General features: G+C 43.6%; 1 protein-coding gene across 1 annotated transcript; it reads right to left on the reverse strand.

The window, feature by feature from the left end:
• Positions 1-11,795: 11,795 nt before the first annotated feature.
• Positions 11,796-17,147, reverse strand: LOC135905733 (E3 ubiquitin-protein ligase RNF26-like). Its single transcript, XM_065436719.2, has one exon. It carries the CDS (start codon positions 16,854-16,856, stop codon positions 15,831-15,833), a length of 1,026 nt encoding a protein of 341 aa, XP_065292791.1. The 5' UTR covers positions 16,857-17,147; the 3' UTR covers positions 11,796-15,830.
• Between the last annotated feature and the right edge of the window lie 264 nt (positions 17,148-17,411).

Genomic DNA, 17,411 nt, shown 5'->3' on the forward strand with positions numbered 1-17,411 from the left:
TTTGTGAGACCGAAAGTCCCCTCTCATGTTATATTAGTGGTGGCGTCATTTTGTGCATATACGCTAAGCGTTTAATTGTTTCTTTAGTGACGTGCCACAAGGGACCATGCACACTGACCGACAGCCGCTGAGCCAATTTGTATATTTAAGAAGCTGTGTTGATGCAGCTTAGTCTTGCAGAGGCCGCTAAATTTAATTTCTTGTCATCGTTCACAAGAAAAGCGAGTATAATAAAGTAACGTGGCACGAAAGGTCTTCACGAGTGGTTCAGGCAGCAATTGAACAACACTTTGAAATTGAGCCTTCAGGCCATGCGTTCACACGCGCCAGTGCGTTCCGACAGGCTGCGCAGTGCTTTGAAGAAGTGAGGGGCAGCAATTTTTTTTTTGTTGTTGCTTTAGCGTAACAAATGTTGACGGACGAATATATATAATGACGGAATATATACCAGCTGTACAAAACCGATGACGGCGGTTCATCACACGGGGAAAAACAGCAACCATCACATACAGACGTTAGTGACAGTTCATCTGGCAGTTAGATCACCTTCCGGCTAAAGGATGGTTCTGTGTTTTATTCTGAACTGATCGAACTCTAGTAATTAGAGTGAATAATGAAATCAGAATCACATTTATTTTCGCCATATATGCGGGTGCGCATGCAACGACCACTATTATGAGAGCAAGAGTATGTGGAGACCAGTGTGCAAGTCGCAAGAAGAAGACATACCGCGTAAGTATTACATTTTCTTTACCAAAAAGCACAAGATTTCACTACTTCAAAAACACTATTGTGTCGTTCATTACTGCTTTCTTCTTTTGTAGTTATACTATCGAGAAAATAACTATTTAACGGGGAACAAAATTTAATCAAGTGGATATTGCATTAGACAGTTCTCGTAATAGTCATCTGAACTGCGGAAAGAGTCCAGCAAAACTGTTCGCGAACGGCGTGTTAATTGTAAACGGCCCTGTCGCAGCACAGCAAAAATCGTCAAACGATCTAATCGCAGGCGACTCGTGGACTGTACAGTTCTAGGAAACATTTCAGTTAGATGTTTTCACTGGGGAAGGTGAAAGAAACGATTATACGAAGCCGAATTGTGAAGAGATGTCAAAATCTGCAATTTTAGTAGCTATTGTCGATTCGTCTAAGAACAATTAAGGCTGCATGCCAATCAATGTAAATAATAAAATGGAGCACTTCTGTTGTCGACGTGGATTTGATTGGGAAGAACTAGAGTTAGATCAAATTCTTCCAATTTTTGCTCAATTAACTAATGACGTTCAACAATCAAGCAGTTAAGAATTAATAAATTCACGGTATATCATGTGTGTTTTTTCAAGCGCCGTCTCCTGTGAAGCATGTCTACCATTTTCGTGCAAAGCTCCCTGGAAAGCGTATTGACTGTGTATGCATGCATGCACCTATCGAACTTCGTGCACATATAGACGTGATGCTTTGACGATAAATATTTATTAAAATTCAAATGATTTATTTCTGCCTTGTAAAGGTACAGACAGCGGAGGCGCAGAAAAAGCTGTCAGATACAGATTGACAAAGCCGCAGCCCCCTTTCGCTTGGCAGAGCATTTACAGCGAGTCTTTTAAAACAAAGACATTTGCACACGGTAATAACAGGTATACAATAATGAACAAGTACAAAAGGAAACAAAACAAGATTATACAATATTTATACAATACTCCCAAAAAAGAAAACGGAACCTTCATGCTAACGTGCATAGCACCCAAAGTACTGTTCGACGCATTGAAGAGGTCAAAATTATTGTTTACATAAGCTTTATACATATTCGTATAGAGCTACCAATGCCTGCAAAATATTACACACACGCACGCACGCACGTGCACAGCACACAAAGCGCCTGACAAAAAAAAGAAAAAAAAGGAAAAGTGTGGGGAACCGAGGTCGTATTGCGCTGTCGCATCTCCCTCTCCCAGAAGGAATAAAGAGGTTCTTGGAAAGCAGGGACGGGCGATTCTCTCTGTCAGCATCAGCTCCCACCAGCGAGGATGGGGCGAGAAAGCGAAGCGGGACTTTCCTTGCTGTCTATTTTTTTCTTTGTCACACTCAACGCCGGCTGCTCGCAGGGGCGCAGGCGAGTTCCCGCCAAATGGCGCGGGGGCGCAAGCAGTTGCGTGAGTTGCCGCCAAATGCTAGCTCTGGATGCCAGCTCGTTCCGCGTCTCTTGGTAGACTAGTTGGTGCATTTCTGTTATCATGGACTGCGCATATAAACGCAAACTACACAAAAGTGACATGGACAAGAACAGCGCAAGCCCTTTCCATGCAGTGGAGCCGCCGTATCTCGCCGTTCAAGATATGCGTACTCGTAAGTGGCATCTTAAATTCACGATGTGTAATGCATGACTGTCTTTTTCATGTGAACAAAACTCGCTTTATATTGCGTAAATGGTTTTGCAACGTATGATAAACTCCTTGTTTTCTTGGGCTTATTTTTTCTGACAGGAAGAAAAAAAAAGAGGCTTTATATGAGAACGGATCAAGCGTTCGAGAGTTGGGACAGGGAAATGTGAGACGTACTTTCATGTATATATTTCTAATATTATTTTTTCGTCTTGTATTTTCCTTAATTTTTCTCTAGGAAACACTCGAACGACACTACTTAAATTGAAGCACAGGGTGCGAATGACCTGCTACGCTCGGAACTGTCACCACCATTCGGGAAGAAATCAGGTAAGACGCTTGTCTGGTTGTCATTGCGGAAAAGTCATAATTAGAAGTTGCTTTCGTTCCTTCCCACAGATGAAAAAACAAAACTATAAATGCCTGTACGATATACGTCTGGTGCATTGCAGGTAAGAATGGATTGTGTATGGCACATCTCCGCATGTGGACTAGAGTAGATCTAGGAACATCAGACAAGAAGCCGCGTATGTGAAACCCTGCGGATAGCCCATATTTAAGTTGTTCCTCAATTTTTATGTTGTTGCATTTTCGTAGTTTACGTGTAATACTTTGTCACCGCGGTCTCGACGTTATGTATACCTATACATTTGTCTCGTGGCAGTCTGCTTGCCATTTTGTTTGTGCAACTATGTGTTGTATTCATTTATCGCGCTGCCTGGATGTTTTTTTTTTAATGATATTCTGAGCCAAGCCAGTAAATCTATCCTTCCTGTCCTCATGTTTCCTTGGGCGGCTCTAAAGCGTATCTTAGAGGAATATTTAGCTTCAGATTCCCGCATGGGACAGATGGTGAGTGACTTGCTGTGTTTTCTTGTTAGAGAAACTATGTATTCATGTTTAATATTTGGCTGATTTTCATTTTGTCATTCATACAATACCGCAGCCATATGCCATTCTGTCATAGAACGTTGTTTCTAGCTATATTTGTTTTATGTGGTTAAAACATTTAAAACGAGCGCGATCATATTTCTTATCCTGACCATTATTTTTTACAGACCGGGATAACCACGTATTTGGATGTCTGGTTTAACTCTACGTGCGCTGGTTCGTGCAGGTGAACTTTTTTTCCAGATACGGAGGAACGGACACCGGTCATGCCGTGCGCACTCTTCTGCAGGGCATACTTACAATTGAAGCTGCACTGCAGTTCAGCCGGAAAGGGTCGCAGGGGAGGAAGCATGCCTTCGTGAAGCTCACGGCCATCACGAATCTCATTCTAAGTAAGAAATATGGCATAACAATCAGCTTTCTTGTGCACGTTGCGAACATCGGTACCAACTGCATGCTTCGTTTTTTTTTCTTCATTCAAACACGCTGCTGCTTATTGCATCTTGCTGCGTCCAGTATTAGCACTTTCTTTAATAAAATAATGCCGTAATAAGTGAGTTCTACTTGCGGCGTCCATATTTTGTCACTGCTTTTGAGAAGTTTGTTTTGCTTCACCATATAATATATGCTGTATATGCTGTTTCTGCTTTAACCCATGTATGCTATCTGTTTTCTGCAAAACATAGACCTATCATCGTTGCCATCATGTCAGCAAGTATATGTATCATGCCATAAACTTCCCCTCTTGCCTCTCCAAACATTTACCTATTCAGCTCCTTGTGCCGCTTGGCGCTTCGGGCTCCGGCGCGTTCTTTGTCTCAGCGTTTCAACTTGGCTGTTTCATGCAGTGCTCACGGGAAGCAACAAGACCGATCGTGGTGTAAATAGCCGCGCTACCTATTAGCCCCGAGAACGAACGTGAGCGGCGCTGCGAGCGCCGCTCGCGTGACGTCAGGGCGCGGACTCGCGCCTGTCGTCTGCTACAGTTCGGGCGTTGTCCGGGCGCTTTCTGCGGTGTTTTCGTTTGTTCGCCCTCGTTCTCTCTGCTTGTATACTTATGGTGGTCGTCTCAAATATATTTTTACGACGTCTTCCTTTGCGAACATTTATTCAAAGAGCTAATTTCTCAGGCAACAATGCAACTCTCGAAGGCAACGCTACAGTGCCAGCCGAAGCGACGCAGACCAGCCCATTGCGGTTTTTCATACGCGGATAGACAATCGCAAAAGCATAGCCTATAGGAATCCAGTTATGATACCATACCTGCCACGGTGCAACAAGTATGTCACAAAGCTGGCTATATATGACTTCTACAGCAGTTACGTTGATTTTATTCCGCTAAAACAGGTTTGCTCACGACGAGTAGTTCATGGTATAATATCGAATTTTTGCATTTCCTCACAGAAACACTCGGCAGTAGCACGGGGACTTTACTAATACTGGAGCTTAGATTCTACACGCCTCACTTGCTTCTTTAACTGCTTGTCAACATTAGGCGGTTCTTCACGTGTTTATTTTTTTTAAGCGGCGGAAATTTGAAGTAAAGTTAATGAAGGCTTACAGCTATTTACAGCGTACAAATAGGAATGTACCAATATATATTCCCTTTTCCGTGCTACACATTCAACTCACCTCTTTAGAGCGCGTTTGTTAATGATTAATAATGTCTGTTATGTTCCTCTTTTTTTGTCTATGTTACCAAGTGTATATCATTTATTTATTTCAATGCCACAGTGTGTTTTGCATTGTTATTGTGGAAATATTTCACTGTTCTTTCATATATTGTATAACTGCAATGTTTTATGGCCACTATGTAAATGTAATTTATATGGCGCTTGATGTGTTACCCCATGCAGCCTTATTGTACCTAAGGGGGTGATGTTACCTCAAGCCGCGTCTGTGCGGCTTTTTCCCCTCATACACCTCCATTTACCACTCCTCTGTACATGTGTGTGTGTAAATGGCAATTAATAAATCCAATCAAATCAAACTCACTTGAGAAATTTACTGGTGCTTGTTGCTTGAGGAATATACATGACGAATCTGTTTGGCGAACTGACACAGGCTGCTCGGCCCAATTTTTTCAGTGAAGTATGCCTGCTCATAGTATGCATGCAAGTATGCCTGCGCATAGCTGCAGCCAGAAAGAAGTCGAAGCGTCAATGGCTAGTAGTATGGGACATATTGAAGATATCAAAATTCCCCCGGTGGAGGGTCAGAAATCAATTGAAAGTATATATGTGCAAGGCTTGTGGTTCTTTTCTATGAATGTTTGCGATTGGATTGGAGCAAACTTTATTTAGCCTGCAGTTGGGCAAGGTTCTCTTTTATGTACCGACGAAGCGAATAGTTATCCGTTTGTATAATTAAACACTTGATCGAGACATGGTGAGACAGAAGGTGCTTAAATTTTCCTTTTCTAGGCAATCTAAGCTGCGCTGTAATAGCTCGAGAATACTTTAGCCATTCCAGTTGGCGCTATAAAAAAATGCTTTATGGTTTCAATTCGAAGTTGTGAACTGATGGGTTTCGCGAACATAGCGTGCCTCGCCATACGGACAGTCGGTTGCTACCGTTACGTGATCAGGGGTGTGCCATATTGTCGATAAAGGCTACTGAGGGCCACTATGAAACATTCCATCACTTTCAATTGAGTGGCTCTCGATCTTAACAACGAAACTTTTCTCTCAGGTGATTGCTACTATGGTGTGTTAGCAGCCATGAGCAATTCGTTTTTTGGAGGCCTGTTTCAGAGGGGTATGAAAGTAGCAGCAAACTTTTTCATAAGAAATGCGCGCCTAACTATTTTTTTTACGCATTAATGAATGGCCATATTTGAATAGAACAAGACACCAGAGTAATAGGAACCATGATGACAGCTTCGCTGGGCAGTGTCTTTCTAACAACGGATAACATGTTGACGCCAATTACCAAATTTTTCTTCCATGCAAAATGCAATGCCTCTCATAGCTAAATACTAAAGGAATGTTAAGTGTTTAGCGAAGCATCATACACAACTTCGCGCGTTGAATTTGCAGATATTCATTTTTTAGTCAAAATTTACAGACAGACACGGCGCATATATGCATTGCAAAACCTAGTAGACCCCTTTAACGCTACCTAGCTTGCGATATCCAAGCCGCAAAGTTTCTCGACTCACACGCTTTTGAAGAAGAAACTGTGGTTAAGGTATGGCAGCTGAAAGAAGGCGACGTATTCTTCAATACGTACGGCTCGAGCCACCCATACCCCAAGCATACACGAAGGGAACGAGCGAGCCGGAGCGAGCGGCGTCCTGGCCGTGACGTCACTCGCGAGAGGGCGCCACTCCTAATTCTCGCCGCTAATAGCCACTGTGTATGCGTGTTTTGTTATGGTTCCGTGTTGAGTTCCCCCTATTGTTGACGACATATAAATGATCAACTATGCGGTATTACACGATTTGTGTCGTCCAGCCATTCTTCCTGACAGCTTCGATACTGATATGCACGTCCCTAATATTGCTTTGTTATCGTTTCTTTAATGTTTCGTGAATATCTGGCTTATGATCTTTTTTATTGTTTCACTTCGTCAAATGGAATGGGACTAACCAACTGAACTATAAAGCGGAGGCAGCTTTCTTATATGTGCCGCTTTATTGCAGCATCTGTGAGGAGCACCTTCCTAGACGCTTAGTGGCTGGAGTCGCGAAACGCTGGTTAGTCGGAGCAGCTGACAGGGATGGAGGCCGTAGCGAGAGAAGGCGTCGTGATCCCGCTTCAAGCCCACCATGAACTAGCGTTTGAAACTTTTGTGAACGTGTGGGTGTACATATCCAAGACAAATACAAGAAATAAAGACCTGTATAAGAATATTTTGCCTGGCATTTATGTGGCATGAAAAGTACAAAAAAGCGTCGCTTTCGTGTGGTACTTCTATGCCGGCCACCACACAAGCATGATGCATGATGCGCATGCTGTTGTAAGTGCATGATGCAAATGCTACGATTTTTCGGAGCGTCAAAAGCAACGTCGGCTTTCAGCACCGGGCCGATGCAATGCCGACCATTATTGTCGTCAGGGCCATGGCTTGCCCGAGTGTCGATAATTTCCTGTCGGCAATTCTATCATGCTGATAACGCGCGTGCCGTTCGTTACTGGAAAGTACCGGGCTCGCAGCGTTAAAGAAAGGAAACGCATCAAGGCAGATGATTATCGTTGTGTGGCAGAAGGGGCACTCCAAAGGGTGTAAACTGTTCTTAGAGTGTGGCTTGCGCGTTATCAGCGTGACGGCATTCTCGACAGAAAAGTAGCAAATGCCGAGTTTTCAAGAAAGGAAACGCAAGCAAGGCACACTATAAGAAAAGTTTACACTCTTCGGAGTGTATATTTGCCACACAACGATAATCGTCATCTGTCCTGCCCGCATATCCTTCCTTGAAAACGCTGCGCTTGTCACTTTCCTGTTGGGAATGCTATGTCATGCTGATAACGCGCATGCCGTTCGTTACTGGAAAGTACCGGGCTCGCCGCGTTAAAGAAGGGAAATGCGGACAAGACAGATTACTATTATTGTTGTGTGGCAAACATACACCGCAAAGGGTGCAACTGTTTTTAGAGTGCACACAACACTCCAAGAAAAGTTTACACCATATGGAGTGCCGCTTCTGCCAGAACGATAATCGTCCTCTGCCTTGATGCGTTTCCTTTCTTTAACGCTGCGAGTCCGGTACTTTCCAGTAACGAACGGCATGCGCGCCCACATGAAAATGGGCTCTGAATTTCTAGCTGGAAATGGTCTTTCCAGCCAGGTTTCCAACTGGAATCAGCCCTTCCAGCTAGAAATTTTCCAGAGCCAGCTGGAAATGGCACTTTCCAGCTTGAAGTGGGATCCACCTCAGCTGGTTTTTCAGCTAGAAGCAGCACTGCCAGCTGGAAGTTTTCCAGCTTCAGCTGGAAACAACTGGATACAGCATTTTTTAGCCGGAAACAGCGCTTCCAACTGGAAACAACTGGATGGAGCATTTTCCAGCCGGAAGTAGAATCTATCGACTGGAAAGTGGAGCTTCCCACTTGCATTAAGACATTTTTTGTATCTGCAACATGCCCATATTTAGCCCTAGGTGGTGTTTCTATAAGGACGAAGAGCTTTTACTCTTGCAGCAGCAAAAAAAAAAAAAAGAAATTATTCGTTTGTGTTGTGACAACAATCCGGGTACCTTTGATCGCGATCGAAATCGATTGCAATCTAAAGTATCCTGTGTGATCGAGTTGCCAAAAAAAAAAATATCTCCAGGAAAAACTGCCACTTTTATTGAACCTTGCTTCTAGTAAACAAAAGCTACGCGCTCTTGGTCGACACTGTTATCTTGCTACAGCGTTATCAGCATATGATGGCATTCCTGACAGGAAAGTAGCGGGCGCGGCGTTTTCAAGAAAGGGAACGCATCTAGGCAGATGACGATTATCGTTGTGTGGCAGAGATACACCCCAAAAGGTGTAACTTTGCCTACACTCTTAGGCAAAGTTGCACCCTTTGGGCTGTATCTCTGCCACACAACGATAATCGTCATCTGCCTTGCTTGTGTTTCCTTTTATGCGTAGCATATTACGAGAGCTCAACCTAGCTCCTCAGGCGCGGCGGTGTCGCCTTCAATACCACGTGACACCGTTACGTCACGACAGGGGAGAAACGGGGCTCCAACTCGCACCGTTGCTCGCGACGTCGCCCCCCGCATCGGACGCGGTGAGCGTCGAGCAACGCAGCGTTCGGCGCGACAACGATTTATTCATGAAGTGGACCGCGTATACGGTGTGGCGTCTTAACTTCGCGAGTTGTGTTGCGAGAAAGGGCAGCGGCGGGTTGAACAGCGTTGGCGCTCGGTCGTTCTAATTCACATCGGTTCAACGCGACTTACACTTTCGTTCGCGATGAAGCTGCATACGGATCGTTTTTATGAGAAGCATATACTAGCCGCACAAGCACGCTCTTCCTTGCTGCGCCGCGCACGGCCGCGTAGCTGCCATATGACGTCATAACAGCTGTAAAGCGGACGCTTAAGCTTCGCCTTCAAGAGTGGAACGCGACAGCGTTCCCGTCGACCCGCCAAGGGGTGTAAGACAATGGGCTACGGCGCAGCGACTACGCACCCCGCATTGGACGCGGTGAGCGTAGAGCAACGCAGCATTCGGCGCGGCAACGAAATGTGCGCCTGAGCAAGCGACGCACGCCTGAGCCGACTACGACGACACCGGCTTTTCTGCGACACGAGCTCCTTAACGCTGTCGCGTTAAAATAAAGGCTAGTATGCTTCGCATCCTGGGCGTAACCTTAGCTAAGCCACAGCCATTTTTTTTTTTTTGAAAACGCCGCGCCCGCTACTTTCCTGTCGGGAATGCCATGTCATGCTGATAGCGCGCATGCCGTTCGTTACTGGAAAGTACCGGGCTCTCCACGTTAAATAAAGGAAATGCGGACAGACAGATGACGATTATCGTTGTGTGGCAAAAGGGTGTAATATTGGGTAAAAGTAGACAAATTCAGGCTGGTGCTTGCAAACAAATACTATACAGCCTTGCAACAGATAGATGAAGATGACATAGAGGGAATGAATGAAACCGTAATTAACTAGGCTGGCTTCAGAGGCAGCAGTTAAAGCAGGAGGCAAGGCACCAAGGCAACCACGCAGAGGAAGAATTCTATGCTGGCCTGTACAGTACCCAGAGGAGTCGGGATAGCTCCATTAGAAACAGTAATGAACAGGATACAGAATCTCCTCCTATAACTAGCGATGAGGTCAGAGGGCCTTGCAAGACATGAAACAAGGAAGAGTGGCAGGAGAAGATGGAATAACAGTCAATTTAATCAATAACGGAGGAGATATAATGGTTGGAAAACTGGCAGCTCTATATACAAAGTGTCTATCGACTGCAATGGTCCCAGAAAACTGGAAGAATGCAAACTTTATACTAATACACAAGAAGGGAGACGTTAAAGAATAGAAAAATTATAGGCCCATTAGCTTACTCCCAGTATTACATAGAATATTCATCAAAATGATCTCCAACAGAATAAGGGCAACGCTGGACCTTAGTCAACCAAGGGAACAGGCTGGCTTCAGGAAAGGATACTCTACAATGGATCACATCTATGTCATTAATCAGGCAGTGGAAAAATCTGCAGAGTACAATAGGCCTCTCTATCTGGCTTTCATAAGATTATACGAAAGGCATTTGATTCAGTAGAGATACCAGCAGTCATGGAGGCAGTACGTAATCAAGGAGTACAGAAGGCCTGCGTAAATACCTTAGAAAATATCTACAGAGATTCCACAGCTACCTTAATTCTACGCAAGGGAAGTAGGAAGATACCTATAAAGAAAGGGGCGAGACAGGGAGACGCAATCTCTGCAATGCTATTCACTGCGTGCTTGGAAGAAGTATTCAGGCTACTAAACTGGGAAGGCTTAGGAGTAAGGATCGACGGTGAAGATCTCAGCAAACTTCGGTTTGCTGATGACACTGTTTTATTCAGCAACACTGCAGATGAGTTACAACAAATGATTGAAGATTTTAATCGAGTGAGTCTAAGAGTGGGGTTGAAAATTAATATGCAGAAGACAAAGATAATGTTGAACAGATTGGTAAGGAAACGAGTTCAGGATTGGCAGTCAGTCTCTAGAGTCTGTGAAGGAGTGTGTTTATCTAGGTCAACTAATCACAGGGAACCCTGATCATGAGAAGGAAATTCATAGAATAAAATTGGGTTGTATTGCATAGGGCAGACATTGTCAGCTCTTTACTGGATGCTTACCGTTAGCATTGAAAAGGAAAATACACAATCAGTGCATTTTACTGGTGCTGACATATGGGGCAGAGACTTGGAGACTGACAAAGAAGCTTGAGAGCAAGTGCTTGAAACTGCGCAAAGAGCAATGCAACGAAGAATGCTAGGCATAACATTAAGAGACGGAAAGAGAGCGGTTTGGATCAGAGAGCAAACGGGTATAGCTGATACTCCAATTGACATTAAGAGAAAAAAATGGAGCTGGGCAGGTCATGTAATGCGCAGGTTTGATAACCGTTGGACCATTAGGGTTACAATATGAGTACCAAGAGAAGGGAAATGCAGTCGAGGACGGCAGAAGACTAGGTGGAGCGATGAAATCAGGAAATTCGCGGGCGCTAGTCAGAATCAGTTGGCGCAGGAAAGGGGTGGATGTCTCATTTTCCCTTTATTAATTTCTTCTCTCCACCTTGCGGGTTTCCACAGAACTCTTACGTCAGACATTATATTATGTAAGTTTGAGAAACCTGGTTTCCAAGAACTGAAGTGCTTGTCGCAGTGAAACCACAGCATGGTTAAGCGGCAGTCTGAGCATCGCCGTTCACGGCAATGCAGTGCAGCATACTAGGAAAAGTAAAACCATACAAAACCTTCAAGGCAGACTTCTTGCTCTTTATAAATCCGTTGATAATCCACTAATGCTTTCAATAAATTCTTGTGGGATGTCCTTCCTGCAGCTTTTTCACATGCAAGGCATTTAAGAAATATACAACATATGGAGTTTATTGGAGATAATATAGTTCTATATGCAGAACACCACCACAAAGTTTGCACGAAGTCTTTATACACAAAATTGCAACAAAAATTTTTGGTCTTCACACATATACATGGCACTTGATACAAACTTCACTATGGCAGTTTCCCTTACACCGACTCTCCTCACACGCCATAATTTTCTTTGTAACCGCAGTGATCAGCTGCATGACAATTTTAATTCATAGCTTAACCCATTATTAAAAAGCAAGTGCACAATTTGACAGCTCTTCTTGCCCTCCGCCCCTAAAACACCGTCCTAACAATCTCCAAACTGTATCTGTATTTGATTTGGGAATCAAACAAAGTGACTGCAGAAAGCTTTTGAGAAAGATATTGAACATAAAAAACCTTTTGAGCCTATTCAGGGAACCTGTACTAAGCATACCACAATTTTGATGTGTGCTAGCAGTAAACTAAAAGAGACTGAACCATGAAGCACTTCCCTATTCAAAAGAAGACCAAACACAAGATCAAACATAACGAACAGTGAAAGCTATGAAGATGCAAATTACGTGACTAAATGGCCAGTACAAATGGTCAGCGAAATTTCGGGTAAATGAACCAAGACACTGGCAATGTAAACTGCCACGTGACTGGGAAACAACTGTTGGCAATCTATTCCCTCTAAACCTTTCTCATTAATGTAAATGTGTAGCAGCAATTATGTGGATGTCATTATAGGTGTTGCACAGGAAGTTATTAGAAGACACATTGATGAAATGCTTCTGTGCCAAAATGAATTAAAAACAAAAACCAATGCACTTAAGGTTTTCTAAAAAATTATATTCTGGGATTTTATGCCAAAACCACCATATGATTATCAGCCATGCTGTAGTGGGGGCCTCTGTATTAATTTTGATCATCTGGGGCTCTTTAATCTGCACCCAACACACGGTACACAGGTGTTTTTGCATTTCGCCCACATCAAAATGCGGCCACAGTGGCCGAGATTTAATTTTGGGCCCTCGGGTTTAGCAGCGCGACACCAAAGCAACTAGGCCATCATGGCAGGTAAAGTGTTTTGGAGACAACCAAATAAAATATTATCAAAACGAATTGTCAGGTACAGTACAAAAAAAAATAAAACAAACAAACAAAGAACTTGCTACAATGGACATATAAAGCTTTGGTGCATGCAGTCCTGCAGGATCAATGTGCACGAAAAGCAGGGCTCACTTTTTGGGACAGACACTTTATTGACGCCTATGCACTCTTGCATGGTCAATATACAGATTTCCTTAAAATGGCAGTGATTTTCAATGCAATACTCTTTGTATGCCAAAATAATACTTTGTTCATCACAGCAGAGATCAAGTGTCCCTCAGTTCACCAACAAAAAAACATTATGCTTCATTTGCTTAATGGGGCTGACAACTAATCTTTATACGGTACCTATTTTCAAAATGTAGTGGAATGTTTACCATCCTGAGTGACCAACCCCTACAAGCAGCTGGGTGGTAAACACCCTGGAACATATTTATTAATAATCATTATCTTTGAAGTCATGAACGTGTAGTCCTATGATGGAAACAGAGAAGCAAGTGTGATGCCAATTGTACTCTGACAATAAGTAAAAAAGACCCTGACCACACAAAAACAAAAGAAAAAAAAGAAAAAAAAGAACAACATGTTTTGGCTAACCTGATAGGAGCTGAAGGGTCAGGGAAGCCAACATGACCTTGTTTAATTTTTTTCTGTAGTTGGCATCCTTTTTACGGCTTTTCCCATCAAGGTCCTTAGGCTTCCATCAAAATCTTGACCTAAATTGTGCCAGGAGCCAAGTGAAGCTGCAAGAATATATATTTGTTTACATTGATGATCCTTTTGTACTTATGCCTTCAGAACTGTTGAATTATTTCTAATAATATATACATGTACTTGCTACTCCCTGACCTCATGCTTAGCAGTGCAATGCCAAAGCCAGTAAGTAACCATAGCGGGTAAATTATGGGCATTCTGTATCTCACTGGGAGATAATACAATGAGGAGGACTTGCTAACTCAGGCACACAAAACCAATTTTGCACATTGCCATGCAATGAGGGATGCTACTGTATCAGTCATTGCCATGACAGACAGCGTCAATTGTAAATATAAACCTTTTTTCTTTACATTGCAGTACACACTGATATTACAAATGCATATAAAATATAACAAACACTTTTAAACAAAAAGTGTAGCGCATTTAATGACAGCTAAGTTACTAGCATCAATTTGTGATCATGCAGGAGGCTCTAGTGTTTTAACAGCTTCACGGCAGTATGTTGTTAAGAATGCAGTTTTACACTAATGTGCCAATTTAAAATGATAATTACACCTTAAATGGCTCATATCCTGTCTTGATTCTATTAATGTAAATAAAGTACATTATTTTCATTTCCCTCATAATCTCGTAGCACACTTTGATCAGTTGTCAGACCCTTTATAAAACACTATAAATAAGTCAAGAACAGTAATGCTCCACTTTTAGTGAATGAAACACTATGTGCACTTATATTTCCTGCTTTCTATTCGAACATATTACTTTAGAATTGGACACAAGGCAGTTAACAGCCAAAGCAAGACAGCCCATTGCATAAACACAAGCAAGAGAAATGTACTCCATCGGAGCAAACAAAGAAAGTTCGATAACCAAGCCATTGGCATTGGCTATACAGACAAATGATGCACTGCAGCATTTTTCCGGGCAATGGTTAACTGAATCATCACTGGTAGCTCATGCAGTCTGCTGTACATACTCCCATGGTGCCCAGTTTACCAGCATGGGTCAACAAAACTAACCCATACTGGTTAAGCTACGTTCATGTCATTTATGGACAAGCTAATCAACAAAAGTTTCATTCAGTACTAGAGAAACCTGCTCGGCTTGAGTAAAGCTTCTACAACAGGGTTCTGCTGTATCCTAGTCACACAGTGGCCGACTGAACATACCCTTCAGTCTTAGATAAGGTAAAACACAGGAATTTCAATACAGATGGAACACTGTCAATGCTAAATGCCCTCGCACAAAGCACAAAAAAGTCTGCATATGTCAAACATGATAGCGTTCCTCTTGCTATTTACATTAGGTCTCCTCAATTTGGCTGCACTTTCTTCACTAGTTCAGGGGGTGCAGCACTCTAGCACTCGATTTGCCAGTGCAGCAAGCGCCACCTGCACTTCGGCACTCGATTTGACGTCGTGCTGCACGAGTTCATGTACACTTCGGCACTAGACTCTCCGCAAGGTCTTTTCTCGTGCACGTAGTGCAAGGCTTTTGATAGCAGACGACACATGCGGCTCCGTGGCCATGTGGGTGTTGGTAGACGGCATCAACGGCGCCTGCTATTAGTAACGCAGCACGGACGCCAGTTTCCTTGAGGATGTGTATGCAGCATCTTGTTAAGGGCGCTTTCCGGATTCAACTGCTGCTAAGTGCACTGAAGGCCGGGATTTTCCCTCAGGTCACAGTCGTTTGTATTAATTTTCACGAGCTTACCGCTACCTCGACGTTAAGTTTGAGCGAAACCACATCGGTCAGTCGTTTGAAACGTTGTGCCATATATGATTCAGAAAGGTGTGGAAACCACGCTTGGTTATGTTTGTTGAATAATGACACACCAATGAAAGAAAAGCCACAGCCGCCCAGTCGCAGCAGACGAAGGCCTGTACGTTTCTGCACTTTTCTCCTCGATTTGACCGTTGCACCGAAAGCGCTAGTGTCGCGCTACACTCACGCTTCAAGAACTGGCGCTGCACTGGCACGACACTTTTCTGAATTAGTGCAAAAGGTGCAGCCAAATCGAGGAGACCTATTGTGGGGTATGCACCACAGTACACAAAATGTGTTCATGCTCTGAAACCTTGATGTAACACAAAAGGCATAACAAAACACAAACACATAACAAAAGGCATAAAAACAACACAAAAAAAGAAAAAAAAAGGTTTCCTGAAACCTCTAGTACTTGCAAGGAAATGAGTCAGCTCTTGAAAATGTTCAAGCATACACAGGAATTGCTTCATAAATAGTATGTCGACACATCGGACATGTCTGTTGCTGCTGCTGAAACAGTGTTCCAAGGCACTGGGTACACAGGGCAAAATGACGACAAGGCAGAAGGATGACAGAACGTGCCTCATTTAGGCACACAACGCAAAGCTGTTTTTCTCGTTCCTGTTCAAGTTCTTGCTCGAGGCGATTCATTCTGTCCCTGCGTAGTGCAGTGGTTCGTCGCAAAGTCATCGTAAATGGAGGAGGCGATGGACTTTCTCTCATTCCGTTGGATTGCCGCCGCCGCTGTGGCTTCCAATATGTGATGGCGTTGACAAGACGCAAGGCACGTCGCCACACGGTTCGATGTGCTCTTGCACGAACAGCAATCTTCAAGATGATCGCTGTCAGCAGTAGGATTACTAATCCGGTGTACACGTCCCCCGGCTGACCGAAGAGAAACTGCGACAGCACACAAGCCGTAGTGACGGTCGCACTCACTACGGAGCCAACTGCCGCCATAACACAGGTCAAAATGAACATTGCGATCTCAGATACAACGTAGAGCGCATAATGCCCAAATTGAACTGCAATGTACGGCAGAATTTGCAACAACAGTACTACTGAATTCAGCAGAAGTGCCACGAAACTGTGGCATGACGACACAACTTCGGATGCTGTTGAGACCACTCCGTTGTATCCGTTCACAAAACTTGTCTTCAGAAAAGCCACTAAACGAAGCAGGGCATATAAAGTCCTGACAATGCAGTCTACACTGCCATGGACTATTGCGTCGGTTGCGTTGACGATGAAATCGACGAAAGAGACGATGTCCTGACAGAAGAAGGTAAGTTCTGTGTAAGCTTGGCACAAGCATTTCCCGAAACAACGAAGCACGCTCGTTGCATAGAAGCAGGCATCAAGGATAATGCTTCCAAGAAGTTCGTTGGCCCGCAGAAATAAGCACACAGCAGCAATGCAGCCATCGGTCAAGCTGCTGAATGTCCACAGAATGGCAGAAATTACGTTCATAGCAGCTCATTCACGAATTAACCATAAAGCACAGCAGACGTTACAACATCGAAACCGTCGAAACCACAGAATTCGAAAATCAACTACCACCCTCCACATACTCTCTAAAGAACCAACTTACCTTCTCAAATGCTGTTGCTGACGATGGCGCTGTAGCGCTGTCTACTGCGTCGAAACCGAGCGACTCCGCGACCCTGCCAAAGAGGAAGCTTTAGCTCGGACGTAAACGCACAATTCGTTTTTCTCGGCAACCACTGCACCAAACTTGACGAAGTTTGTTGCATTTCAAAGAAAGAATGAAGATCTGGTGACACTTGGTTTCAACTTTTTATTTAGGTCGTCAATTTTTTTTATTAAAAATTGGCACAAAACTAAAATTTTCCAAAAACGAAGACACTAGTTTACAACTCTGTAACTCAGCAGCTTGACCGATGGCTGCATTGCTAATGTGTGCTTATTACTACGGGCCAACGAACTCCTTGGAAGCATTATCCTTGATGCCTGCTTTTATGCAACGAGCGTGCTTCGTTGTTTCGGGAAATGCTTGTGCCAAAC

The sequence above is a fragment of the Dermacentor albipictus genome, chromosome 1, assembly GCF_038994185.2.
Source record: "Dermacentor albipictus isolate Rhodes 1998 colony chromosome 1, USDA_Dalb.pri_finalv2, whole genome shotgun sequence".
In the NCBI taxonomy this organism is placed as follows: Eukaryota; Metazoa; Arthropoda; class Arachnida; order Ixodida; family Ixodidae; genus Dermacentor; species Dermacentor albipictus.